Source organism: Tenebrio molitor, chromosome 6 (assembly GCF_963966145.1).
Source record: "Tenebrio molitor chromosome 6, icTenMoli1.1, whole genome shotgun sequence".
NCBI lineage: Eukaryota > Metazoa > Arthropoda > Insecta > Coleoptera > Tenebrionidae > Tenebrio > Tenebrio molitor.
Window position 1 is genome coordinate 9261271 of NC_091051.1, and position 27137 is coordinate 9288407.

General features: G+C 35.0%; 3 protein-coding genes and 1 long non-coding RNA gene across 4 annotated transcripts; 3 read left to right on the plus strand and 1 right to left on the minus strand.

Annotated features, from left to right (window-relative positions):
• Positions 1-372: 372 nt before the first annotated feature.
• Positions 373-3119, plus strand: LOC138132510 (L-2-hydroxyglutarate dehydrogenase, mitochondrial-like). Its single transcript, XM_069050024.1, has 4 exons — positions 373-801; positions 1671-2190; positions 2240-2577; positions 2627-3119. Exons 1-4 carry the CDS (start codon positions 683-685, stop codon positions 3033-3035), a joined length of 1386 nt encoding a protein of 461 aa, XP_068906125.1. The 5' UTR covers positions 373-682; the 3' UTR covers positions 3036-3119.
• Positions 3120-3206: 87 nt separating this feature from the next.
• On the plus strand, positions 3207-5264 carry LOC138132511 (L-2-hydroxyglutarate dehydrogenase, mitochondrial-like). The gene is made up of 3 exons (XM_069050025.1): positions 3207-3386; positions 3432-4289; positions 4340-5264. Exons 1-3 carry the CDS (start codon positions 3310-3312, stop codon positions 4713-4715), a joined length of 1311 nt encoding a protein of 436 aa, XP_068906126.1. The 5' UTR covers positions 3207-3309; the 3' UTR covers positions 4716-5264.
• LOC138132512 (post-GPI attachment to proteins factor 2-like) lies at positions 5134-18158 on the minus strand. The gene is made up of 3 exons (XM_069050026.1): positions 17606-18158; positions 15644-15844; positions 5134-15592 (listed from the first exon to the last, which is right to left on the minus strand). Exons 1-3 carry the CDS (start codon positions 18030-18032, stop codon positions 15459-15461), a joined length of 762 nt encoding a protein of 253 aa, XP_068906127.1. The 5' UTR covers positions 18033-18158; the 3' UTR covers positions 5134-15458.
• Positions 18159-20383: 2225 nt separating this feature from the next.
• On the plus strand, positions 20384-21562 carry LOC138133553 (uncharacterized). The gene is made up of 2 exons (XR_011160405.1): positions 20384-21049; positions 21108-21562. It is a non-coding gene; the product is annotated as an uncharacterized lncRNA (long non-coding RNA).
• Positions 21563-27137: the final 5575 nt, after the last annotated feature.

The window sequence follows — 27137 nt, forward strand, 5'->3', positions numbered from 1 at the left end:
GTTTATTTTAACGAGTGGTTAAGTTTATTACGTGGACTTCCATAACACTACTTATCAGCTTTATTAGACTATAATACATCTTGCTGGTGTGACAGTTGATATTGTCATTAATGACAGAAGTTATGATCCACATATTCCTGTCTATAAAACGTTTTTGCAAATGTATAAATCAGGGAGAAGAATGGTGGTAGATTTGATTGATTTGAAAGGATTCATGATTTAGTGATACAAAATCATAGAGTACAAAAGTCTACTTGTCTGCCATCTATGAACGAATAGATAAAATTTGAGCTCTGCCTTATAGGTAACTGATGTTTGTTATGTCATAAAATTCATTTTTTTCTCAATGTCAATGGAAGAGGGGATTCTTATCAATCATATCACTGTACCATTTAACCTATTACAGAATTGTTTCAAGTGCAAATATTACATCACAATCTATATCAACGATTTATTTAATTACGATTATGGACGACATCTGCACATATGACAGTATCTAAAAATATGGAGCTGATAATAAGTCCATATACCACACAATTATAGAGTTGTTTGCAGTGGATGTGTGCAATTAATAGTGCGATTTACGATGGGAATGTACACATAATTATATTAAGTCTTTATATACAATAAATGCAAAACATATTTTTCTTACACGTCAGATGATCTAATTAATTTGTCAATAATGTCTGGAATAGGCAGGAAGGGTGTTGATGTGAGTAGAAGATGGATTTTGGCGCACAGAATCGGTGATGGCCCAACTTTTTTTGGTGTGCGTTGTATGTCCGATGCACAAAATAAAAGGTGAGTCTAAAATAGTGATTTTTTTAAAGTCAGTAAAAAGTAGTGTATGAAATGTTCAAGCAATACCCGTCATTAATATCTTAAGGCGGCCTTACACCAAGGCAACAATAGGCAACATGTAGCGCGCAACATTTTTTACTTTTTTAGTAACATTACTAAAAAATGTTGCCAATTGTTGCCTTGGTGTAAGGCCGCCTTTAGATGAGGGCAACTTTTCTGTTGTGGTTGTGAGATTTTGATACATTTTTCAAAAAAAATGTACCTATGGAATTGTGTCAGGAGTTCTAGATGCAATTAAAATGAAAAAAATACTTACTTAAATTTACCGTGCGATCAAATAAAAAAAAATCAGAGTAGGCGAAAATGGTGGTTTGAACCAATCAAAACATCAGAATAGCACAATCCAGGTAACTCGATTTTTTTTTTATTGATCGCATGTTATTTAATTAGTAAGAATCGTTTAATTAGCAACTTGAAAAATTCGTTGTGCGTATTTTCAAAAACGTTTGCCATTGCATAAAAGGATAAGCCCTAATTCTAGTGTTTATTGTTATCTACAATGTGGATACTAATCTTATTATAACAAAAAAAATAATCAGTTGTAAATGTGTGTCTAACCTAATATTTTTTATTTCCTGTACAAACCAAATGGTACCTAAATAAAAAATTTAACAAAAGCAACAATAAAAGTATTTTTATCAATACAATCCTTTAACAAACAATAGCTTTTTGAATTTTATTTGCCTTTAAAATTCCATGCTGAGCGATTAGTTTTGAATTTTGTTGTTGTCTCATTCTGTGTCAACGTAAAATATAATTTTGATACCAATAGAGTATGTACCTACCTACCTAATTTTCTTAACTTCCAGCAACGAGTACGATCTTGTAGTCGTAGGTGGTGGCATCGTTGGTTGTGCAACCGCTCGAGAACTCACATTGAAACATGGCAACATTCGGATGGCCATATTAGAAAAAGAAAACAAACTGGCCATGCATCAGAGTGGTCACAATAGCGGAGTCATTCACGCCGGCATCTATTACAAACCGGGATCCCTCAAAGCCAAACTGTGCGTACAAGGATTACACTTATCTTATGAATACTGTGATGCCAAAAAAATCCCGTACAAGAAGGTTGGCAAACTTATCGTTGCGACGAATTCATTAGAACAACAACGATTAGCAGATCTGCACCAACGCGGAATTGAAAATCAAGTACCTGACTTGCAACTGTTGAAAGGTGTTGAGGCGATCAAAAAGATAGAACCGTACTGTCAAGGAGTTGAAGCTTTGTGGTCACCGCACACTGGCATTGTTGACTGGGGCCTCGTCACACAACACTACGGCAAAGACTTCACGGAACGCGGAGGAGACATTCATTTCAATTTTGAGGTTGGAATTATCAATTAGTCAACACTTGCCGAATTTTTGTATCTTGTAGGTCAATGGTTTTAAAGAATCTGGAGATAGTTCCTATCCCGTAACGATAACTGCCAAAAATGGAAATTTTGTTAAGACCAAGTACGTTTTAACTTGTGGAGGACTCCATTCCGACATATTATCCGAATTGTCAGGTTGCTCGCGAGAACCTAGAATAGTTCCAATCAGAGGCGAATACCTTCTTCTCAATCCAAAAAAATGCTACCTGGTCAAAGGTAACATTTATCCAGTTCCCGACCCCAAATTTCCCTTTCTTGGTGTCCACTTCACACCAAGAATGGACGGAAGCGTTTGGCTTGGACCAAACGCTGTCCCAGCATTCAGAAGGGAAGGCTACACGTAAGACTGAACTTTCTGGTTGACATCTTGTCTAATTGAGTTGTTTCAGTTGGTTCGATATCAACCCCAAGGAGCTAATCGACGCGTTGTCGTATCGCGGTTATCAAAAATTAGCTTTCAGAAATGTCACTTACGGCATCCAGGAAGTCATGAAATCGTTTTTTAGTCGCTTGCAACTGAAAGATCTCCAGAAATATATCCCGGAGATCACTGCTGCTGATATCAGTCGTGGCCCAGCTGGCGTACGAGCCCAAGCTTTAGATAACGACGGAAATTTGGTCGACGATTTTTATTTTGATTCTGGAAAGGGACCTATCGGGCGCAGAGTACTACACTGCAGGAACGCACCAAGTCCTGCAGCGACTAGTTCTTTATCTATAGCAAAGATGGTAACTGATAAGTTGCAAGAAGAGTTCCAACTAACTCAATTTAACACTTCCACGACAGAGAGTAAATAAATGTCGCAGAATTAGTTGTTATTAATATATTATATATACAATTGTTGTTATTACGAAAATACAATAAAGACCTACATTTTGTAATTCGGGTGTTTTCTTTTCCACCTTTCCTGTTCCTTAGGACTTGAATGTGAAGATCCCAATAAAAAGTTGATCAAAGCAAGCCTTTTCTCTAACAGATGTCAGAAATGAGTGAACAGAAAACAAATTCACATTGTGCATTAAGAATTAAATACTAACTGACTGAATTACATTGCCATGAAATTTGGTTGCAATGAATATTTTACTGACGAAGACATTACGAACTTCAAATTTTTTGAAGAAGGGAGGAATACTCTACAAATCTTTCCGGTAGGTAACTTAATAATTTGCAAAAACTCTTAACAAGGCGTTTAGCTGCTACGAGTACGATGTCATTGTAATTGGGGGAGGAATAACTGGTACTGCGATTGCAAAAACTGTCAAGGAAAATATTAAACACGCGTCAGTGGCCCTGTTAGAAAAAGAACAAGATTTAGGTTATCATCAGAGTAGCCACAACAGTAAAGTGGTACATGCTGGATTTTACTACAGACCAGATTCCTTGAAGGCCAAGTTATGTGTTGAAGGTGCTAATCTTATTTACGACTATTGCGATGCAAAAAACATTCCTTACAAGAAGTACGGGAAAGTAATTATTGGTACAGATCCTTTAGATATCTATCGACTCAAAGAATTGTACAAACGCGGTTTGCAAAATAAAGTAGCCGGATTAGAACTTTTGGAAAAGTGGAATGATGTTGACTTAATTCAACCGAACTGTCGAGGTATACAGGCACTGTGGTCACCAAATAGTGGTAACATTGACTGGGAAGTAGTAACCAAGAGTTTTGGCAATGATTTTAAGAATGAAGGAGGCGAAGTATTTTTCAATTGTGAAGTAAAATGCGTTCGAGAATTCACTCAACCCTCACATCCTTTACTAATTGAAGACACAAAGAATAACATTTTTTGTGCGAAATGTGTGATCATCTGTCTCGGCTTGCACTCAGGAAGTTTGTTTGATTCTGATAAAGATGATTGTTATAAAAACATATCATTGAAAGTCAACTATCATTTGCTTAATCCAAAACTAAATCGCTTTATCAAAACAAACATTTACGGAATGCCACACCTGGATATGCCTTTTTTGGGGATTCATATCAGCCCTACTCCCGACGGAAATGTTTTGCTTGGCCCGAGTGCAGTTCCTGCATTGAAACTTGACGGATACGAGTGACTCAGATTATTTACGATTAAGTGGCAATTAAATGATTTATTTTTAGGAACAATGCAATCGACATGCATTACGTGCAAAACAACGTATTTTCGAAAGGTTTTGCGCTCTTGTTTCTGAAGAATTTTCAATCGTGTCTGAGTCAGTTCACAGAAACTGTTTTTGGTGACGTTCGAACTTCCGCACTGAAGAAATATTTTCCGATGATCGCCGAAAGTGACATCCTGCCAGGTCCAAGCGCTGTACAAGGACAGGTGGTCACAAATGATGGAGAATTTATAGATGATTTTCTGATCGAAGTGTTTGAAGGGAGTGGCATTCAAAAGAGAATTGTTAACTGTAGGTTTATTCCAAGTCCTGGAGCTACCAGTTCTTTAGCTATAGCTCAAATGATAAACAAAGAAATCGCAAAACTTGGCATCTGAAACGCTACAAGAATTTGTGTATTTTTCTTTTGAAACTTTTTGTGTTTAATGAAGTGTCATAAGTAGAAGTAATAATTATTCACATTACCTTTTTTCAGAATACATTTTTTATCACTTCATCTATTCGTCAAGATGTGAAAATATATTGGATAAGTATGTTTATGATCAATTCTTCTCAACAAAATGGATTTCTTTAGAGTTTTCACTTTTCAAACATCTTAGATGAGGCAATGAAAAATCTGACAAGAATAACTTCTTTAATAAAAGGTTCTACATACAAGAACGGTACACTTAGAAATTTTCAAGTGCAACACAACAAACAACATCGGCGTTATACCAAAAACAAATTATGTTTCAACTTAACACAGGAAAAACTCAGAATAATACTGAAACAAACACAAGAAAAACTGAAAGCAGCAAGTTTTTACGGAATTTATTATTTTCGAAATCTCAATAATCTTTAAATCCTACTCACTAATCAACTTCAGGATTCTCGTTTATGAAACAATTATCACAAAAAGTAGATAATAAATGAGGTGCTAAGAAATATATACGGTATTTTCTTTGTATAGATATATCACAATCATTCTTAGACGTAGAGTAAAATAAAGATCTATAAACCTAAACCGCGCAACAACTAAAACCATTTCATGTTGTTCCAAATTATAATGTATAAGGAAGCATTACAACTTAACGATGCTAACTTATGTAAAGTGGCTATAAAAGAACGTAGGTATATCAAGAGTCGTGTGGAATTCGAATATACAGTAAGGAACAAAATTTATAATTCCGTTATTGTTTTCAAGCAAAACGCTCGGACAGGAGAATTCGCGCTGAAATGGAACAAATCAGCCCTGACATAATTGAGCGCAGTGTACAATGTTTACACTCGTGTCGTTGAGTGCCAAATGGTTGGCGGGGGGCAATTTCAACACTAGTCTTAAATTTTATTGTTAACCTTAGATGTTTATTTGTTCTCGTTTGAGCTCAATTAATTTTTTTTTCATTTATCGTTTAGCTAATAGGAAGGTCTATGAGAAAGAGAAGAAAAAAGTGGGGGTTGTCATTTAAAAAATGATTGATGATGTCATTGCGCAAAAACCGATGACGTTATTTAAACAGATTGCACGTCACATTATGGACTTTCACTGTATGTATTTGATTTTTGCCACTTTGTAGCATATTGTGGTATCAAATAGAAAAACAGAGGTTACGTGAATCCATTAATGACAGGTTTTTAATATAGACTGTTGTAAGATGAATATAATTAGAATATAGAAAAACTGAAGAAAATGACAAACAAAACAACTAAGACGTCGAACTCACAACTGACCTAAGATTTCATAATTTTACATGTGATTTCCCGGCTTTAATGGCCCGACATAGTTCGACACAATACAATTATGGAGCCTCACAATTCCACACGACTCTTGACATTACGTTCTTTTATAGACGCTTTGTACAAAAATGCAGTGGAATTAGTTTCGGTTGTTAGTTATCATACAAGTATAAATTTTATTATGTGAGTTACAAACTAGGTATTTTGACAAGATATGTTTCAAGTCCTGAAATCGGTTACATTCACTGGCCTACATCTAACAATACAACGTTACCTCGTCCTCGACGGTGTTCACCAAGATATCTACTTTCGGGATAAAATATATATCTGAACGAATACTTTCAAAAATGTATGTGTCATTTATATATTTCAACCCTTTCAATGACTTTCTAAGCCATCAATCAGAATAAGTACAACACCTCGTGCCTGAACGTAAATGTTAATTTAAGTTCGGCAAAAATTCATACAGTGGACTCTTCCTCACGTCTTATTTACATAATTACTGTCCATGCAGTCTTATACCAAATGGTTAAAAATACCAACAATGTGGAATGTTGGCTGACTTATTTAAAACCTAAATCTACATTACGTGTGTATCTGAAGAGTTAAAAACTGTATTTTATTGCAGAACTAGTTAGTTATTCAATCTACTCCAGTTCTCAACTAGTGCGTCAGATGATAAAGTTAAATTGTTCAAGAGATTCACTTTGTAGCTGCACTCCACATTGTTATTCGCAGATTTAGAACCCACTGTATTAATACTTACTTTAAATAATTTTAGTAACTTGCTACTGTGCTTGAAATATAAAATGTGCCTTTATTTTCAACACTAAAATGTCAATATAATGAAGAAGAGATTAACATTTAAATCACATTCATATTTTTCAAATGCAGAAATACTACATTTTTGGAACATTTCAAAGATATTGCCGATATGTGAAATATAATAATCATTTAACATTGTATAAATGTATCCACATATTGGTACATCTTTTTGTGCCTATGGTACAATTTTAGTCAAGTGCACATTTTCGTTTTTACTGCCCGTAGAATCGCGATGTCACGCAGACGTATAAATGCTGGGTAGGTTACATGGAAGCAAATCATTGGGTAAATTTGAGCGTGTGCGTGACGTAGCTTGAGACACTTTCATTACGTTTTTAAAGCGACCAATAGTCTACGTTCCTGTGCACTTGACTTTTGGGCAGTGTACATACAGTACATAGAAGAGGCATTCTAGTACATAAATTGTATTATTTCGTTTTGTTCGTTTATTGTGGAAACAATACGTGTTGAGTAACTTAATTTACATAAAATTGGAACATCCTCTCACAAAAAATTGATACAAATTCGTTTGTAAAGGATGTTTTCTCAAAAACGAGACAAGTTGTAGGGCTGCTGCTTATTATTTTCAAATAATATTAACAAATATATAACATAACATTTTTAGGAAAAACAAAACGGAAGCCAAAGGAAAAAATTTATATACATTTTTCTTCATTCTTCTTACACATTTTTTTTATTTGAGACGCTCAAATTAAATTATTTGTAATTGATAAATTCCAACTCTACAACTTGCAAAGTTACTGTATGTACAATAAAAATAACTGAGAAATCAACTCTCGATCAAAAATAAAAATGTAATAAAGTAGTCAAATTATCAAGTTAGGTGGACTACTTTATAGTGCATTACTTTTTTGACTGTTCAGTTCGTCTGAGATAATGGGTTTTGTAACGTTTTACAGAACTACTTAAATTCGAAAAATTTGTAATTTTAAATGTTGCCAACATTATGGTATAAGTAGTGCTTAATATTTACTAATTGTTATGAGCTTTTGCCACAAATTCCATAAAATATATTCTCGATATTGAATTGTATTGAGCTTTTATGAATTCAATATTGGGAAACATTTAATTCTATGGAATTTAACTGCAGGCATGTTGTTAAATAGCGAAAGGTAAAACAACAGTCGCATTGCGTCCCTGGAAACAGTGCGACAATATCCAGATTTCTGGTAATTTATGCACAAATGAAAGCAGACTTTAATATCAAAATTGTTTGATTTTAGAACACTTTCGGAAATTATGTCGAGGACTACGATTTGAACAAAATGTACAACATTTCTTATTCGGTTAAAAAAGCAAGATGGTGACCATGAAACCATAAAATTATAATTGTTTTTGTATTATTACGTAAAAGCATTTTTATAAGCAGTTTTCTTTGAAAAAATATGTGTAATAATTGCCATGTTGTCTTCATTGGGTTTTTTGAACACAGCATTGTAATAGTTACTAGTTTAGAGGTAGTGGTATTGAAATTTAAGTTTTTAAAGAAGACACCTTTTAGGATTGTGTCTGTTCAATATAGATAATCTTACTAAAAAATATTCCACTTCTAACCAAATTCTGTATACTAAGCTGTGCAAAAAATTTAATCAATATAAAAGTAGAACATGTACCCTAAATAATTTAGTAGGTACAAAATAAAAAGAAAAAATCTATATACAAGCTCCAAAGCTAATTCCAGTTCTCTGGAGCCACTGCAAGACGAGGAAATTAGCATCGACTGTAGTATTTCTCATGTCCAAAAATACCTATGTATGTACGGGGTGATCAAGAAGGACTGTTTAAGTTGGCAATACAATTGAGAAAATTTTTATTTATAACACTGTAACTGGATATGTTTTGTTGGTTTATTTGACAAATATCTGATATAGGTATAGCATTAATAACGACAAGCCACCAACAACCGGAAGTTACTCGTGTTATACGATTTAAAATACGATTCAGTGTCACCAACTTAAACCTTATTGATCACCCCGTATTAACAATACTTCTTGAAAAGTGTGTTTAGGTTAAAACACGGGAAATCAAAGATTACCTACCATATTAATACAGGATTTTTAAGTACAAAAAATATGTTATGAAAATATGTTTTTGTTCGACACTGTTAGAATTTGAGAATTTTCTCCTATGTGAACGGATTTTGGTAAATGTCACAACTTGTCAAAACGGTGCGTCAAGCTAATTTTAAAGGTTTTAAGCGATTTGGAGCCTTTAAGGGGCTCGTCGAACAAACAAACGTTGTATTCAACTCGTTCGTGTGTAAATTGGGCCTTTTTCATGCCAAAAAAGCCCAATTTACACACGAACTCGTTAAATAAACTACTATTATCGGTAACCAAACTAGAAGGAAAACAAATTAACTTGATGCGTTTATACACTGCGCCGCAAAAATTATCGCATAAAGTAAAAATGAACCGTAGTTTTTTGTATTTTACTTCTTCTGCGATTTCCTTATGCTGAATCTCTTATTTTATCGTACTTCTTTTGTTTAGTAGCAAAAATCGCCATGTTGATAACTTCTAAAGTTGTTTATTATAAAAAGTTTGTATTAGTGTTATTGGTCAATTTCGTAAAGCATTTTGATTGTGGATGTGAGAGACGGTTAGTAAGAAGTTTTGGTTCCTTCAGTCATAAGTCATAAATTTCGAAAATGAATCCCTACGAACGTTTAAGTTGACATACAACAGCCGAACAATGTGCACAAATTGTTGTACTAGCCGAAGACCGTATTAATCAACAAGATATTGCAAATGGTCTTGATCTGCACCAGTCAACGGTATCTAGAGTTTTGCGTCGTTTCCACGAGAGACAAGAGAATACTCTAGAAGACCTGGACAAGGACGCAGACGAACAACAACAGCTCAACGGGATCGTTTTCTGCTTTTACAGTCGTTGAGACACAGGACTCTGACTGCTCCAGCTTCGCAAGTTATGACTTTAGAAAGATATCAATTCAAAATTAGTGCAAATACTGTTAGAAGAAGACTTGCTGAATACGATTTAAGGCCTAGGATACCAGTAAGGGGCCCACAGTTAACAGCGGCTCACCGAAGAGTACGATTGCTGTTTACCCAAAATCACGTTGATTGGAAATTGGATCAATGGAGGTTAGTAATGTTCTCTGACGAGTCCAGATTTTGCCTGGATCAAAGTGACAGACGTGTCCGGGTGAACCGATGCTCAGGAGAGCGATGTGCTCAATGTAACATTATCCCGAAAGTCAATTTTGGAAGAGGTTCCGTAATGGTTTGAGCAGGTGTCACTTTCGACGCTCGCACAGAGTTGGTGGTGCTAGAAAGAGGAAACCAAAATGCGGCGACGTACATTACCAATATTCTGGAACCTCATATTGTCCCATTCCGACCATTTATTGGGATGACTTTATTTTTATGCATGATAATGGTCGACCGCACGTTGCGGGAATAGTGCAGCATTATTTCCGTGAGGTCGAAATTGGGCAAATGCAATGGCCAGCAAGGAGTTCAGATCTAAACCTCATCGAGTAATTGTGGGATCCTACAGATAAAAGAGTTAGAAGGTTACCAAATCCACCAACAACTCTTCATCAGCTGTCTTTGGGTCTAACTCAAGTTTGAGAAGAAATTAAGCAAAACCTCACTTTAAGCATGAGACAATGTTGTGCAGCTGTAATAAAGGCACGGTGTGCCAACACGCACTATTAAATGTTAAATTCCTTTGTTTTCTCCGAATTTGAATTTTTTTATTTTTTTGTTTTCTTGATTTCTTTGTTGTGTTCTGATTATTGTAGTGTTTACTTTTATAAATCTACTTCTTTAATACTTTACAGTTCGAAATGTTGTAACTGGAAATAAATTTGGCTCAAAAACACGAGTTTTGAAATTATGCGTTAATTTTGCGGCGCAGTGTACCAATAAATACTGAAAACATAGAAATATAAAGTGTGATTTTCACAATATACAGGGTGCAATCAAAATAGGCGGAAATATTTTAAGCCGTAAACCACCAAGACATTTGAAGACGATTTGCACTGGCTGAAATTGCAAATTTAAAAATTCTGCTCATTCCGGCCCGTGATCCACGCTAATGAAACTGAAATGGTAAAAAAGCCTCAACGAAAACGATTACTAGGCAAGAAATTTGACATTGACACTGAATTGAGTCAGAAAAACGGACAAAACACTTTTACTTAACTGACTAATAAATAACTGACCCACGCCAACCCAACCTCAGATAAGAAGAACCTTTTTTGTCATACACGAGTGTTTGAAGCGTGTAAAAAGCGAGAGTTCGCTTTTTCTTTACTATCGTTTTTTTTTTATTTCTATGTATGTTGTTATACAACGATGTTCCCAGAAATCTGAGATCTCTGGATCAAAAGAAATTCAAGATAAAATATAAGGCCCATTTACTAGATTATTTATCAACTCTTAATCAGTAATGTACATTCATCTGTTTAATTTTATTATCCATATGCCGTGGCCTTTAATTGTTATCTGAATTTAACTTGCACTTTCTTTTTCTTCCTTAATATTATGTCTTTCAAATATCTTAGTAGATAAGTATAATTACATATGTATATATGTACTCTATTTTTCCTTTTCTTTTTATTATGGAGGTTGGGTGGAGTAGCTATAGCTAGACTCCGCCTCCTAATTCTTACTATTTAATAGGATACTTTTTATTTTGTTATTTATTATCTTTGTTTTGTTTTGTTTTTTTTTTTCTTAAGAAATAAAGTCTATTATTATGTACAGTGGGGAGCACGGAATTTCGCACACCAATTTGTATGTCATTAAAAAAAACTATCTAGTCTAAGCTTTATTGTCATATATAATATACCAAGGGACAGATATATTGCCGGAAATTTTTTCGAGCAGTCCCGATACACGAGTGTTTGTAGCAAGAAAATTACACGAGGGCGCCAGCCTGAGGGTAATTTTGAGTGACAAACACGAGTGTTGGACTGCAAGAAAAATTTTTTGGCGATATATATCTGTCCCGAGGTATATTCGGAAGAGAATCGCCCGAAAAAACTTTTCCCTAGGTAAATTATATCGGAAATTTTCCCTAGGGAAAATTTCCGCTTAATTAAATTGCGATTGGTTGCTATTCAAACAATTCGGAGTTGTGATTTGTTAATATAAATCATGTGACATTTGAGGGCGATTCTCAATAGTAATACAACGAGTGGGTACGAAATTGCCGGAAATTTTCGATCTCAGATACGAGTATTTGTTTCGGCGACAATTTTCACGAGTGAGCGAAGCGAACAAGTGAAAATTGTCTTAAGAAACAAATACGAGTGGTCTGAGGAGAAAATTTCCGGCAATTTCGTACCCACGAGTTTGTATTCGGCATGACAATTCACCGAGCGAAGATTGAAAAATTCAATGAAATAGAAAATAAAATATCCTAGTGGAAACATTTTGTTGGAAATTTTTGGTGGCAATTTTCACTAGTGCAAATTTCCGCGGCAATTTTTTTAAAACAAACGTGATTGGTCCGTACTGATCAATTTCGTAAATCTGATTGGTCGAGAGAATGCGAGTTGAATTGTCGACTGTGATTACACAAGAGGTTTCATTTAGTCGGATAAATATTTTTTGCAACGAAAACGTATTGCTTAGCAATTTTTCGAGTCTAATTGTCAAGCAATTAGTTTGAGTTGCAAATAAATATTTATCCGACTAAATGAAACCTCGAGTGTAATTCGGCGAGACAATTTAATGAATGAACAATACAAATTTAATTTTTTTATTTGGTATTAAAGGTATTAGATGCCTAGCAACTAAAGGTATAAGTTACCTGAGTGTTTTTGCCGGATAAAAGTTAGGGCAAACTTTTATCCGCTGTCAAAGTGACAAAATCACAGTGCCTTATGAGATTTTTTATACATGAATTAAATTGTCATTATAATCAATCATGATATATGTGATCATGACTGATGTTTCACCTAAACTGTCACGAAACTGCCGCCAGAACCTCATTTTAATAAAATTATGCCAGTGAAATGTCCAATGTGTGCCAAATTCCGTGCTCGCCACTGTACTTACTATGAAACCAAGAGAGTGCATGTTCACAACTTATTTCTAAATTGCCATGTCATTTGTTCACGTATTCTTACTTTTTTCAAAAAACGCATATTTTTCCATTGTTAGTACTTACGTGTTTAAATATTTCCGTGTAATTTGATTACAGGCTGTATTTCAAATAATTCGAGATTCAGATTTAGAGTAATAATTCATCATTGGCAAGTAGGATAATAGGATTTAGATTAAAATTTAATAGCACATTTCTACATTATTATAAATTTGTTACTTTGATGTAGGTATTTAAAATTCATAAAATTTTCTTTTGAGCAAGTTATTGAATACGTTCTTTACATTATATGTAGTTATAATTTCATATTGGTTATAAAAAGAAACATTTTTCTATTTGTTTTAAAGGTAAGTTTTTTTTTTTGAAGCTGATTATAAATGTAAATATGTATGACACCGAAGTTCATGGACACCTTCATATTTCGCTCAACAGATATTTTAACAGATTTGGGAATGTGGTCGCCATGATAATAACACGACACTTCTTGTAAGGATTACATTAATGTACCTAAATGAGATTTACTTTTGCATCTTTGTTAAAAGATGTTTGATAGTGTAACATTATTAAAGTTTGCAAAAATCGAAGCTACTGAAGTATGTACCCGTGACATGACGAAATCGGGCATGAAACAGATTCATCAGCTCAATGATTTTGTAAGACAACGGTATAATTTCTAATTACCAAACAATTTCTTATACGTTCACGAAATTTGGACTATTTTTGTAAGCAAAATAATTACACCACGATTCATAACTAATGTGAATAGTGTTTTTATAATTAGTGTAAAAAACATGTTATTTCCAATACGGAAGATTTTATAATCAATTTAAACAAAAAAAAGTTGCCAAAAGAGTAGAATTCAGAAATTACGCTGATGAAATGTGAATAATTAATGTAACACAATGAATTGGGAATGTATTTGGAATTATTACCGTAAAATTCCTGTCAGGAAGGATCGTTTAAAAATACAGGCTGTTTAAAAAATGCCGCACTAAAACTATAGTACAGTGTTCAGAAGCATTTGGTAAGTGAGGGAAAAATATTTTAAAAATTCTTAGTGTTAAATTTGCGCGTGGACGAAGGTTTCTTTTATGGTAAATTTGGCAACTGCGTGCACTTACCAGTACCTACCTTTAAAAAATTGAAATATTTAGTTTCATCGATTTTTGCATAATTTTCGATAATTGAAAGAGGTAAATCGCATTTAATATTAAAGACACACAGATTGCGTTAAAAATTATTAATCAACCTACTATTCTGCATAGTTTAGTTGCATTTTGGGTGTTATTTAGTAATACATAATAATTACAACTACATAACAACGTTTAAAGATCCTTACACAAAACTCCCATTGTGCAAAGAAATGAAAACCAAGAATTTTTTAAATATTTTTTTCTTCGACACACGAATTTGAGAAATTTCTCCTGTGTGAGCGGATTTTGATAAATGTCACAAAGATTTTTAGCGATTTGAAGTCTTTAGGGGGTTCGTCGAACAAAAAAACGTTGTATTCAACTCGTTCTTGTGTAAATTGGGACTTTTTTGGCCTCGTTTCACTCGCGTTTTAAAATGGCCCACTCGTGCCAAAAAAGGCCCAATTTACGCACGAACTCATTAAATAAACTACTATGAAAGTTATGAAAGTCATATTTTTTTTCACGAATTTTCAGAATGATCCAAGCAAATAAGTAAAAAAAAGAGACTTTCATAACGTGTTGTACTACTCACTATTTTTTTGCATATCGATGCAAGTTGAGAAATTTGGTCTATAAGGATTTATGAAAAATTACAAAAAAAAATAGGTATCCTTTGACAATCATCTCCAAGGAGATGGAATAAAATGATGTAAAAAAGTACTACTTTCACCACGATTTTTCGTGTAAAAAAAGCCCAATTTACACACGCACTTGTTAAATGAAATACTATTCCCTCTAATTATATAATCAAATTCAGCAATTTTATGACGACCTCATTTTCGAAATTGAAATTCTCAGTTAGCTTGTTTGTCAAAAAAAAAGAAAAAATAAGATTCACCGGAAAAAATATCTTACAAGATGTACTGTTGTTAGATGTTAAACAATTATAAGTTTTCATCTAATGCAACATAAATATCTTGGCACAAGTTTTTTTAAATGCTTTTCTTGGTTGCTACAGCTTAAGAATAAAACGAATATATGCATGACAGTTTTAAATCATTTGCAATTTAGTACAACGTAAAATTCAAGGTTTCATAGCCACCGACTTAAAATGAAGATTAAAATCCTAACAAGGTTAATCACATCATTATTTATATTTATGGTTTAAAGTAAATTCGAAATAATTGGGTGAAACCCTTCGTCCTACCTGTAGTGAAAAATACACTTGCCGCGTTACGATCATGACTGTTATAAATATAAAAATTTTAAATGTTCTTTTAGTAATTTTACATGACACTGCCAAGATAATATTTATTGTATAACTAGCTATACAACTAAATATTATCTCTCTGTTACAGCGACGCCGTACCTATAAACCACCAAATCTTTGTTTTTAAAATCTAAATAAGCAGTCATGTGGAATGCCATATTGGTTAACACTACTGTATATTCCGCCAAGGCAAAACCTGAATATACTGAAACAAAACTTTAAAAATATTTCTTTATTAATACAAAGAGTTACTTACCATAAGGCTCACAATACGAATTGTGCCTTAAAAAGCAGTATGTCGCTATTAAAATAGATGATATGTTTGTAATAAGAAGTCTTTTTTTCCATTTCAGACTTTCTTTGTGTCGTTTCTTACAACGCCTCTGGAGAATATAAATTAATATCATGTAAAATTCCGACATCAATATAAATGTAACAAAGGCTTTTTCATGAACAGCTGAAATAACATTTAAATAAGTTCTCAACTGAAATAAGTCCACTCGGGGATCCCGGGCTTTGAGAGATCTTTAATTTCCAACTTGTGCGAAAATAAAAACAAATTTGCTTTTTATTCCGTTATTCGTAAACGTTTTTCTTCGCTCGATCGAAATATAAATTAAACTCTTGAATGTAGCGAGCGAGATTCGACGCCTACCCGATCGCTTTGAATTTTAACTCGACTGATATCCACCTAAATACAATGTATTGATTATTATTTAGTGATATCGTTGTTGAATATGCGTATCACATCCTTATGGGAAAATTAATTATGTATAAGTTGAACTACAACTAAACTCAGCTAATTAATATGGCCGACCAAAACGGTATCCGATATGTGTACGTGGACCAATCAAACGCAGAAACAATTAATCTATTATTATAAACGTTAAAAGAAACTTTTCATTTCGGCGAGCCGAGGTGAAACTTATCAATAATGAAATCATTTCAGTTTACATAAAAGGTTTTCAGATGAATAAACCAAATCAAATTTTACTTAACTAGAATCATAGTAAGATGTAGATTCGTTCGGACATACTTACTGAATGTTTTCGTTTTAGAAAACAAATTATTATAGAATTTCATTGTACGTAAAGAAAATTATGTACTTTTCAACAGTTGAGTTGTCGTTAACTTTTCATTACGTTTTTTCTTTTAACTTCACCATTTTTAGCAAGTATTGTCAGAATTCTTTTGTTTGGAAAAAACAAAAGAGCGTATTTGTGATTTTGAAGCTTCTCTACAATTTTTAATAATATTTTCCTTTAAAATATCTCTATATTTATAGCACCCAGCAAGCTTGGAGCGTTCAAAGAGCGTTCTTGTTATTAGCTTGAGAATGACTGAAGCTTGCAGAAAAGCTCATTTCGAATATGACAATTCGTCTTTTAAGGATAATTATGCTTTACGAAACAAACAGGATCGAAGACTGAGAAAATCAAAATAGAGCAACTAGTAGGTAAAGACGTTTATAATTTTTGTCACAGAAATGAAACATGAGTATTCGTGAAGATTTCTGTTACAATTTCTGAGTTTTCTTAATTTTTTTTAAACTTTATTTTCTTAACATCTTAACAGCATTTACAATTTTTTTAAAATATAAATTAGATTAAAAATTTGTGGCACTAGTCTCACATTTTTAAATTAATATCTTATTCTTGTCTTCATATACTGATTTCTTAGTTGCAACTACAATAGAAAGAAAAAAACGGTGCTAATGCGGTCTAGGTCTCTAAAAAAGTCGTGTTACTCAACTAAGAAGTTTTTAAAGTTAAAAGAAAATTGAGAAGGAACTACATATTAAAATTTTATAGTGAATAAATTTTAAAACAGATAGTATTTCGGTAATTCTTTCATTAATACAGTCACAAATTGAATAATGAAAAAACAAGTCAATTTTTTTCCTTCTTCTCTTGTTTTCCTTTCACAGAACTTTAAGAATTTGTGTAACTTTAGTATATAAACTGAGTTATAAATATTCACTGTACGTCAATACTAAAAAATATTGAAAGAGTTTGTATTCGTTTTTTATGTGGATTTTTTTTTATATGACATGCCATTGAAAATGTTTACTTTCTATAATATGTATAAATTTTGATTTTCCATGAACCGTCTGCCAAAATAATCGTTGGGGATGAGTGTTTTTCTTAAGACTTGTAATTGAAAATGTCTCAAAGCCCAGTTTTGTAAAAAATAGGTGAAACTTCATCGAAATACTTACGATAATGTTGTGATGAGGTCCAAAAGGACAATATAATAAGTGAAATATTTTCAACAACATTGAGAACACATGCTACGGCCCCCATCCATTGGTCATTTTGGTATAAAACATTTTGATGGTGTTGAAGGTAAACAAAGGCAATGGAGAATCTTGGCACTGCATGTAAAACTATGGCTACTTGCCAGACTTGTCGTTGCGGTGAGAAATTTCCAATTGCCGCAGAAATGGACGGTAAAATATTAAACACTTGACAATGTGTATATGTGGCAGTTTCGAAATGAAAAACTACCGAATAAACGATACAAAACAAAAATGCAAATAACGGCAAACCCACGGTTATAATTGAAAATTTTTCGAACGGTAAACGTAAAACGGTTGATGTTTCATAGTCACTGTATAATAATGCATATCGTGCTTCATTAGGCATTATTCGTCACACACTTAACTCAATTTTACTTTACAATATCGTTCGACTTAATTCATTTTAGGTTAGAACAGCTGTTTGGTTTGTTGATTGTTGATTATTCACTGTAGGGGCGGAAACTAACGAATCAGTTCGAAAGTCGACGAACAAGCGTCGTCATGGGCGAGATTTGATTGGATATTGAATTGACGGAAACATAGGCGACTCGTGTGGAATCAAAATTATATAATTCCTATAAAAAATGTCTACTTAAAAATTAGTTTTTGGTTTCCTACAAGACTATTTTCACTAAGTTTTGGTAATTATACAGTTTAGGTCGACAAATCTGACGCATGCGCAAATGGAACTCCGAAATTCCAAAACTTAGTGAATTTAAACTGGTCTCAATATATACGGGTCCAGCATGAAGCATTGTCTGTTTTTAGGTACTTTAAATATTTAAAATAAATTGTTATTAAACAATATGGTAACATCGCTAGCAAAATCCGCGTGAGATTCAATCATTTGCGCATGCGTCAGATTTGTCGACCTAAAGTGTATAATTACCTAAGTTTTTTATAAATGACTTACGGAATTTTGTAATACATATTATGAATTTGGTAGGTACAGTTTTCCCATTTATAATTTGGTTTTATGGCAGTGCAATTGTAATTATTAGGGGCTGGGGTTGCGATTTTGGCAATATGGCAATAGACGTGAAGATATTGTAGCTTGTAGCCTAGTCAGACAACAGACAACGGACCTTCTTTTACAGTCCTAGGATTTACGGCGGTAGTTGCCTATTGTCGGGGTATTTAACTCCCTGACAACAGGGCTGGTAGTAAAACCAAATTATAAATGGGAAAACTATACTTTTACACTTGTCACATTTAGGTATCTATAGTATTGCGTTATAACTTTTTATCTGCTCCGCCCACTAAAATTGACCAATCAGAATCAAAGCCAGATTCAATCTGTACAACTTTTCATCACATTTGCCACGTAAAAAAGTTAACTTACGGAATCCCGGATCAGCTGTTTAAATCTTACGTTTTACACGAGTGGTGTGTTCACAATCGACCTTCAACGCCTACTATGCGGTGACATTTAAAAAAACATCCGATATATAAAACAGTACTTAAAACAATAACACAGTGAGTGTTTGATTAAGGTGATAAGCCCTAAAGCTGAAGTTTCTTAGTTTCGTGTAGGCTAGCCTCTTATTTTAAGAATTTTTGCAGGGAAAATTTAATGTGCCTTTGGACTGAGATGGTTTATTTATATTAACCTACATTTGGAAAAAAACTTTGGCACATTTTTGCTAATGAAGATAAAATCTCGCAGAAAAAAACATTATCGAAATCCCTTTTTGATAATTATCTTATACACATTAGTATGAGGCGGACAAATTAAGAACATTGTTTATAAATTATGAAATACAAAGAGTATTTTGAAAAAATCTAATGTTTATTGTCATATAGGTACTCGTACCTACTGAATCTTTAGTTTTAGCTTGTAATATTTAAAAAATATAAATGATATGTTTTGTGGAGTATCTGTTTTTATTTCAGGAATAACTTCGGATTTACATACTTAATATCAAGTTAAAACTGTAACACCGACTGAAAGATGTTTTTGGTTTGTTTACCCAAAAAATGATAAATTACGAGGAAATAAATTTCAGTGGACAATAGAATTTCTCACTTTTCCAGGTTACATAATAATAAAAAACTTCCTTTGTCTTATCTTATTCTGAAACAAATTTGCTGTTTCATGTTTCAAAAATACATAATGCAATTGTGCAGTTTTGACAAAGAACAAATTAAACGAAGAAAGAATGAGAATTTTTGTTTATCAGTCTAACAAATGTATGGAATTCGCATGCACCAGGGTATAGTTGGTTGCCGACCTCCACACTTCAGTATTATCATTTTGTATTTGAAATATCCATTTATCCAACAGGATGTTACATATTTAAAATGTTTACGTTTACACTGCAAATATTAGAAATAAACTAAAGACATGAACGCACGTCGATGTCTGGCAACAAGTTTGAGAAAGAATCTGGAGAATTGTTTTCAATTTATTCTCACTCTCGAGGGGTATTTGTAGGATTATTTTTTCATGAGTACAAAATCAAAAATACAAAAAAAATTTATATTCTCGCACTGAATCCTTTTTCGTTCATTTTCAACAATTGATGACACTGTCAAATTGAAAAATACGTTGTCACTAAAGAAAAATTAAAACAAAATACGAACTATAATTATTCTCACATGGATAATGTACTTAGATTATTCTCACTAGTAATATCCCGAGTGCATGTCAAATTGTCGATAATTTGCTCGAGTGCGCTCCGCAAATTATCGACAATTTGACATGCACGAGAGGATATTTTGGCAGACTATTTCCTAAGAAAAATTTACATGATAAGTAAGTACAAATAAACGTAATTCTTTTTAAAATATAAAATTAATACCAAATGATTTTTTAATTAGGACTACGCGAAAATTTGGCACTAGTGCAAATTATCGATAATTGCACTAAAAAAAAAAGTCTGTTTGTTCCTGGTAGGCGCGTGCGTGCGCATTTACAAAATCCTGCAACGAAATGCGACTTTCCTATTGGTTACTTTATTTTTCTACTTACACTGGAGAAATGTGCAATATTACAGTGTTCTGTACTGTCAATCAGGTCCAAGCTGCCATTTTTGTTTCATCGTGTCTTAGTTTTTCTTTCGTGTTTTGTGTCTGTATTGTGTTTGTTTTGTGTTGTGTCCGTTTATTTATTAAAAAAAACAGTTCTTAGTTCTTAGAGGTTAAGAAGATTTTAATATGTCAACAAGATGTCTCAATTTCGATCACCACGGCGTAAGTTGGATTTATGCTAACAGCAAGTAACAGTTTTTTATTAATGCATATTTATAGCAAATTTCTCACAAGCCGAGAAAGAAATGATCGTTAAAGTATTTCGTGGGATCTTCAAGGATTTTGCCGAGTTAACCAAGACGGCTCAAATGGAAAAAACTGCAGATTATACTGGTATTGATTTCTGAATTTTTTTTTTGTTGTATCACAGCTTAATTATTTTGTGTTGAAGGTTGTGGATTTAGAAACATTCAACGATACTTGGCGGAAGAAAAGAAGTGTGCCCAATTAAAGGCACCGAAGAAACCTGATAGGAAATGTATTATTCAATTGGATGAACATAAAAAATATCTCATTCGAAAAACAGTGCACTCATTTTTCTGGAATCTAGAATCACTGCCTATATGTATAAAATTAAGCCTTTTCCTTTTCTCTGGCAAGATACATGGTTATTATAAATGATTGTAGTCGAAGTAGGCCATGTTCATGTTATGAAATTTTTGCCGCTTTCATGTGAACTGTCAGTTTTTGTCAATGTCACTGTAATTTTTTTTTAGGTGGAAAGTGCGGTGATGATTATTTTATTTTATTTTTGTTTAAATTAACGATTGAATCCAAGTATCGAGTTGTTTTGTACCCAATTTAACTCGTGTATGTATAAAATAAAAATAAAAAATGTACATATAATATTTGTTATCACTTTTTCCACGAGATTATTCATAAACTTTTTTGTTTACATTTTACAAATTATACAAAAATTAAATCATAAACATGAGTTTTAATGTGCAACCACAAATACTGATCCCCCTAGATAATATGCAACCAAAAATACTAAGAATTCCTGCATCCTGCTAAAAATCTTAGCTATGTGATTCTACCTTTCGGAGATGCGCACGCACGCGCCTACCAGGAAAAAATAGACATTAGTGCAGTATTATCGCTGTAATTCGATCGCCATTGGCTAAAATTCAAATATTCGAGCTTTTTGATTGACTTACATTTTTCGAAGGAAATAGTCACTATAATAATGATACAGTTGGACAGATTTGAACATGTGATCAAAAATGCTGATGAACTATTGGAAGTTATAAACATGAAAAAATAATCATTTAAATTATGACTATAGTCCATTCAAAAATCAAAAAACCAACAACGTCGCATTTTCTCGATAATTACTATCGGCAACGCTGTCTAGTGTAAAATTTGGTGAGAATTGTAATTTTGAGGTTAAGTATTTATTAAGTGTTTTGTTTTTCTGGGCATGTTTAAGCAAAAATAATAAAAATTAACAAATAACTGAATCGTACTGAGCAATAATAAAACAATTTGAACGAAATTCCATGCAATTGAATTTTATTTTGAATCAAATGTCATAATTTACAGTTACAAACATTCCAAGAAAAAATAACTACTTAGGGTTTTTTTAGATTTTACTAACCTAAATGGACTTTAATTCTCGTACAAAAATATCCACAAAAACACTTTCCATTGTCTCAATTTTTTATAAACGGAGAAAAATATAACCCAATTCATTCATTACCATATTGTAAGAACGCTAATGATAATGAAGGTTATCCGGGATCTACCTACCTTCTACCAGCACATGGTCTATGCCTGTGACATCACGTGAAAATGTCTTTTGTAAAAAACTGTTTTTAAGTTTCTATTGTGAGGTGTTGTCAGAATTCCTGTTTGAAATTTACGGTAAGTATATTAATATGTTAATAAGTATGCTAACAATTACCTACTACGGCAGTACCTAATTATACGTTTGTCTCAAAAAGACCCACACAATTTTTTTAGACATTTTTAAGTTTAACTACGATTGACAATACCTGATGTAAAAAACAATGTTTGGGTATTGAAATTGGTGTTCGCCAGGTTGAAATCTTGATTCCTGCGTCAATGATGGTCTTCCATTTTAGGGTTAAGTGGTTTTGTAGTGTTTTATATCCTTCGTATAATTCCTTGCTCCTGGTGACTGGTTTTAGGATTCAAACTAGTGAATCAGGAGGTGCGTCTCATTTTTTGTAGGTGGTGTGCGTTACGCATCTGCTGCTTGTGTGTGGAAAGTTTGTAAACGAATTTTGGTACCTACAGTATTTTATCTGAAGTGGAGAGGATATATTTTTTTATTATACACACTAATTCATATAACTTTTCGACCCTAACGAATTTTAAATGCAGTTAAATGATACCTTTATTCATTATGAAATCTGGCATTATTGACAATCACTTGACAATTCTGAAATATTTTTTGTTAATATCTGTTCACGTTGGAATGAACATCAGTGGTGCAAATGACCTGACCTGTTACTATGACAACTCATATGAAAGTTAATGCCGAATGTGTGCGATTTGCACCACTGATGTTCAATCCAACGTGAACAGGATTTAATTAAAATGTGTTCCAATGACGAAAGGGTCGATATGATTTTGATGTATAGTGAGTGTCAGTTTCTTAAATAAAAAAAAAGTCAATTAGGTATGTACTGCCATTTAAAAAATTTTATATTTGGGACTTTTGTGAGAGATGTCCAAACCATATAAAAGTTTAAAATTATTCATGCTATTGGATCAAGTTATGAATGAAAAACGTATTACTGGCTGCATTCAAATTTCGTCAGGGTCGCAAAGTTATGTGTAAGTCAGTATTTTATTTGAAATACATATTTAAAAAAATCTATAGTGAGTGCTTGTGTAAATTTTTATTTTTGCTCTCTGATAAAGAGACTCGCGCATTTCAGGAGCCTTTATGTTTAACTAAGTTATTGCAATTGATTTCTACAAAAAAACGGCTGTCAAAATGTTCTAATGTTGCTTAAATTATGTGTGCACTAAATAAGAAAAACAAAACATATATTTAAAATTAATTTATTGTAAAAACAAAAGTTAGTCGAATGGACAATTATTAACCAAACATTCATTTCTACATCTTCTCAATTCCCTATCAAAGAGTTTAAATAAATTACAAGATTTTAATTCCTTTGTTAAGATACCATTAATTTCCTTACACTCGTAGTATTCTTTACAATTTGTCTCAACTGGAAACCGGCCAGGTTCAGAACATTCAAAGGAATCATTATGGGACTGGCAGGTTCTTGACGGTATACAAAACTTCATTACTGCGCTAAACTCGAATTTAGGAGGACAACGATATTGTCTTAGTTCAAAGTGATTGTGTATATATTTCCAAATGCACTTGTAATATCTGTTACAATCTGTTGGATGAGGGAATAATCCTGGCCTATCACACACTATTTGTTCTTCTCCAGGACATTGTACTGGATTAATTGTACATCTCTGATTAAATGCGTCATATAAAGTGCCTCCAGGACATGACATTACCACGTCGATGATTTCAAAAACTGCATTAATACACAAATGAAATTTACTGCAATCAACTGGATCAGGATATTTCCCAATTCCAGGGCATATAAATATCGGTGGTGCTTTAGCAGTACTCGTGGTTACCACAGTTGTGCTTTCATCCCTCGGCGTCGTTGTGCTTGTCGAGCTCGTAGCTGTGCCAGTGGGGGTGGTAGATTCAGTGGCGCTCGAAGTTTCAGTGCTCATGCTTTCACTGAAAGGCGTAGTCGTTGGGGCTGAGCTCGTAACTGTGCCAGTCGGAGTGATAGATTCAGTAGAACTCGAAGTTTCTGCGCTTGTGCTCTCACTGAAGCGCGTCGTAGTGGTTGTCGAGCCCGTAACTGTGCCAGTCGGAGTGGTAGATTCAGTGGAGCTCGTGCTTTCACTGCAAGGCGTGGTTGTTGTGGTTGAGCTTGTAACTGTGCCAGTGGGAGTGGTAGATTCTGTGGAGCTCGAAGTTTCGACACTCGTGCTTTCACTCAAAGGCGTAGTTGTTGTGGTTGAGCTCGTAACTGTGCCAGTGGGAGTGGTAGATTCAGTGGAGCTCGAAGTTTCGACGCTCGTGCTTTCACTCAAAGGCGTAGTTGTTGTGGTTGAGCTCGTAACTGTGCCAGTCGGAGTGGTAGATTCAGTGGAGCTCGAAGTTTCGGTGCTCGTGCTTTCACTGAAAGGCGTAGTTGTTGTGGTTGAGCTCGTAACTGTGCCAGTCGGAGTGGTAGATTCAGTGGAGCTCGAAGTTTCGGTGCTCGTGCTTTCACTGAAAGGCGTAGTTGTTGTGGTTGAGCTCGTAACTGTGCCAGTGGGAGTGGTAGATTCAGTGGAGCTCGAAGTTTCGGCGCTCGTGCTTGCACTCAAAGGCGTAGTTGTTGTGGTTGAGCTCGTAACTGTGCCAGTCGGAGTGGTAGATTCAGTGGAGCTCGAAGTTTCGACGCTCGTGCTTTCACTCAAAGGCGTAGTTCTTGTGGTTGAGCTCGTAACTGTGCCAGTGGGAGTGGTAGCTTCAGTCGTGCTCGAAGTTTCGGTGCTTGTGCTTTCACTGGAAGGCATGGTGGTTGTGGTTGAGCTCGTAACTGTGCCAGTCGGAGTGGTAGATTCAGTGGAGCTCGAAGTTTCGGTGCTCGTGCTTTCACTGAAAGGCGTAGTTGTTGTGGTTGAGCTCGTAACTGTGCCAGTGGGAGTGGTAGATTCAGTGGAGCTCGAAGTTTCGGCGCTCGTGCTTTCACTCAAAGGCGTAGTTGTTGTGGTTGAGCTCGTAACTGTGCCAGTGGGAGTGGTAGATTCAGTGGAGCTCGAAGTTTCGGCGCTCGTGCTTTCACTCAAAGGCGTAGTTGTTGTGGTTGAGCTCGTAACATTGCCAGTCGGAGTGGTAGATTCAGTGGAGCTCGAAGTTTCGGTGCTCGTGCTTTCACTGAAAGGCGTAGTTGTTGTGGTTGAGCTCGTAACTGTGCCAGTCGGAGTGGTAGATTCAGTGGAGCTCGAAGTTTCGGTGCTCGTGCTTTCACTGAAAGGCGTAGTTGTTGTGGTTGAGCTCGTAACTGTGCCAGTGGGAGTGGTAGATTCAGTGGAGCTCGAAGTTTCGGCGCTCGTGCTTTCACTCAAAGGCGTAGTTGTTGTGGTTGAGCTCGTAACTGTGCCAGTCGGAGTGGTAGATTCAGTGGAGCTCGAAGTTTCGACGCTCGTGCTTTCACTCAAAGGCGTAGTTGTTGTGGTTGAGCTCGTAACTGTGCCAGTGGGAGTGGTAGCTTCAGTCGTGCTCGAAGTTTCGGTGCTTGTGCTTTCACTGGAAGGCATGGTGGTTGTGGTTGAGCTCGTAACTGTGCCAGTCGGAGTGGTAGATTCTGTGGAGCTCGAAGTTTCGGTGCTCGTGCTTTCACTGAAAGGCGTAGTTGTTGTGGTTGAGCTCGTAACTGTGCCAGTGGGAGTGGTAGCTTCAGTCGTGCTCGAAGTTTCGGTACTTGTGCTTTCACTGGAAGGCATGGTGGTTGTGGTTGAGCTCGTAACTGTGCCAGTCGGAGTGGTAGATTCAGTGGAGCTCGAAGTTTCGACGCTCGTGCTTTCACTCAAAGGCGTAGTTGTTGTGGTTGAGCTCGTAACTGTGCCAGTGGGAGTGGTAGCTTCAGTCGTGCTCGAAGTTTCGGTGCTTGTGCTTTCACTGGAAGGCATGGTGGTTGTGGTTGAGCTCGTAACTGTGCCAGTCGGAGTGGTAGATTCTGTGGAGCTCGAAGTTTCGGTGCTCGTGCTTTCACTGAAAGGCGTGGTTGTTGTGGTTGAGCCCGTAACTGTTCCAGTCGGAGTGGTAGATTCAGTGGAGCTCGAAGTTTCGGTGCTCGTGCTTTCACTGAAAGGCGTAGTTGTTGTGGTTGAGCTCGTAACTGTGCCAGTGGGAGTGGTAGCTTCAGTCGTGCTCGAAGTTTCGGTACTTGTGCTTTCACTGGAAGGCATGGTGGTTGTGGTTGAGCTCGTAACTGTGCCAGTCGGAGTGGTAGATTCAGTGGAGCTCGAAGTTTCGGTGCTCGTGCTTTCACTGAAAGGCGTAGTTGTTGTGGTTGAGCTCGTAACTGTGCCAGTCGGAGTGGTAGATTCAGTGGAGCTCGAAGTTTCGGTGCTCGTGCCTTCACTGAAAAGCGTAGTTGTTGTGGTTGAGCTCGTAACTGTGCCAGTGGGAGTGGTAGATTCAGTGGAGCTCGAAGTTTCGGCGCTCGTGCTTTCACTCAAAGGCGTAGTTGTTGTGGTTGAGCTCGTAACTGTGCCAGTGGGAGTGGTAGCTTCAGTCGTGCTCGAAGTTTCGGTACTTGTGCTTTCACTGGAAGGCATGGTGGTTGTGGTTGAGCTCGTAACTGTGCCAGTCGGAGTGGTAGATTCTGTGGAACTCGAAGTTTCGGTGCTTGTGCTT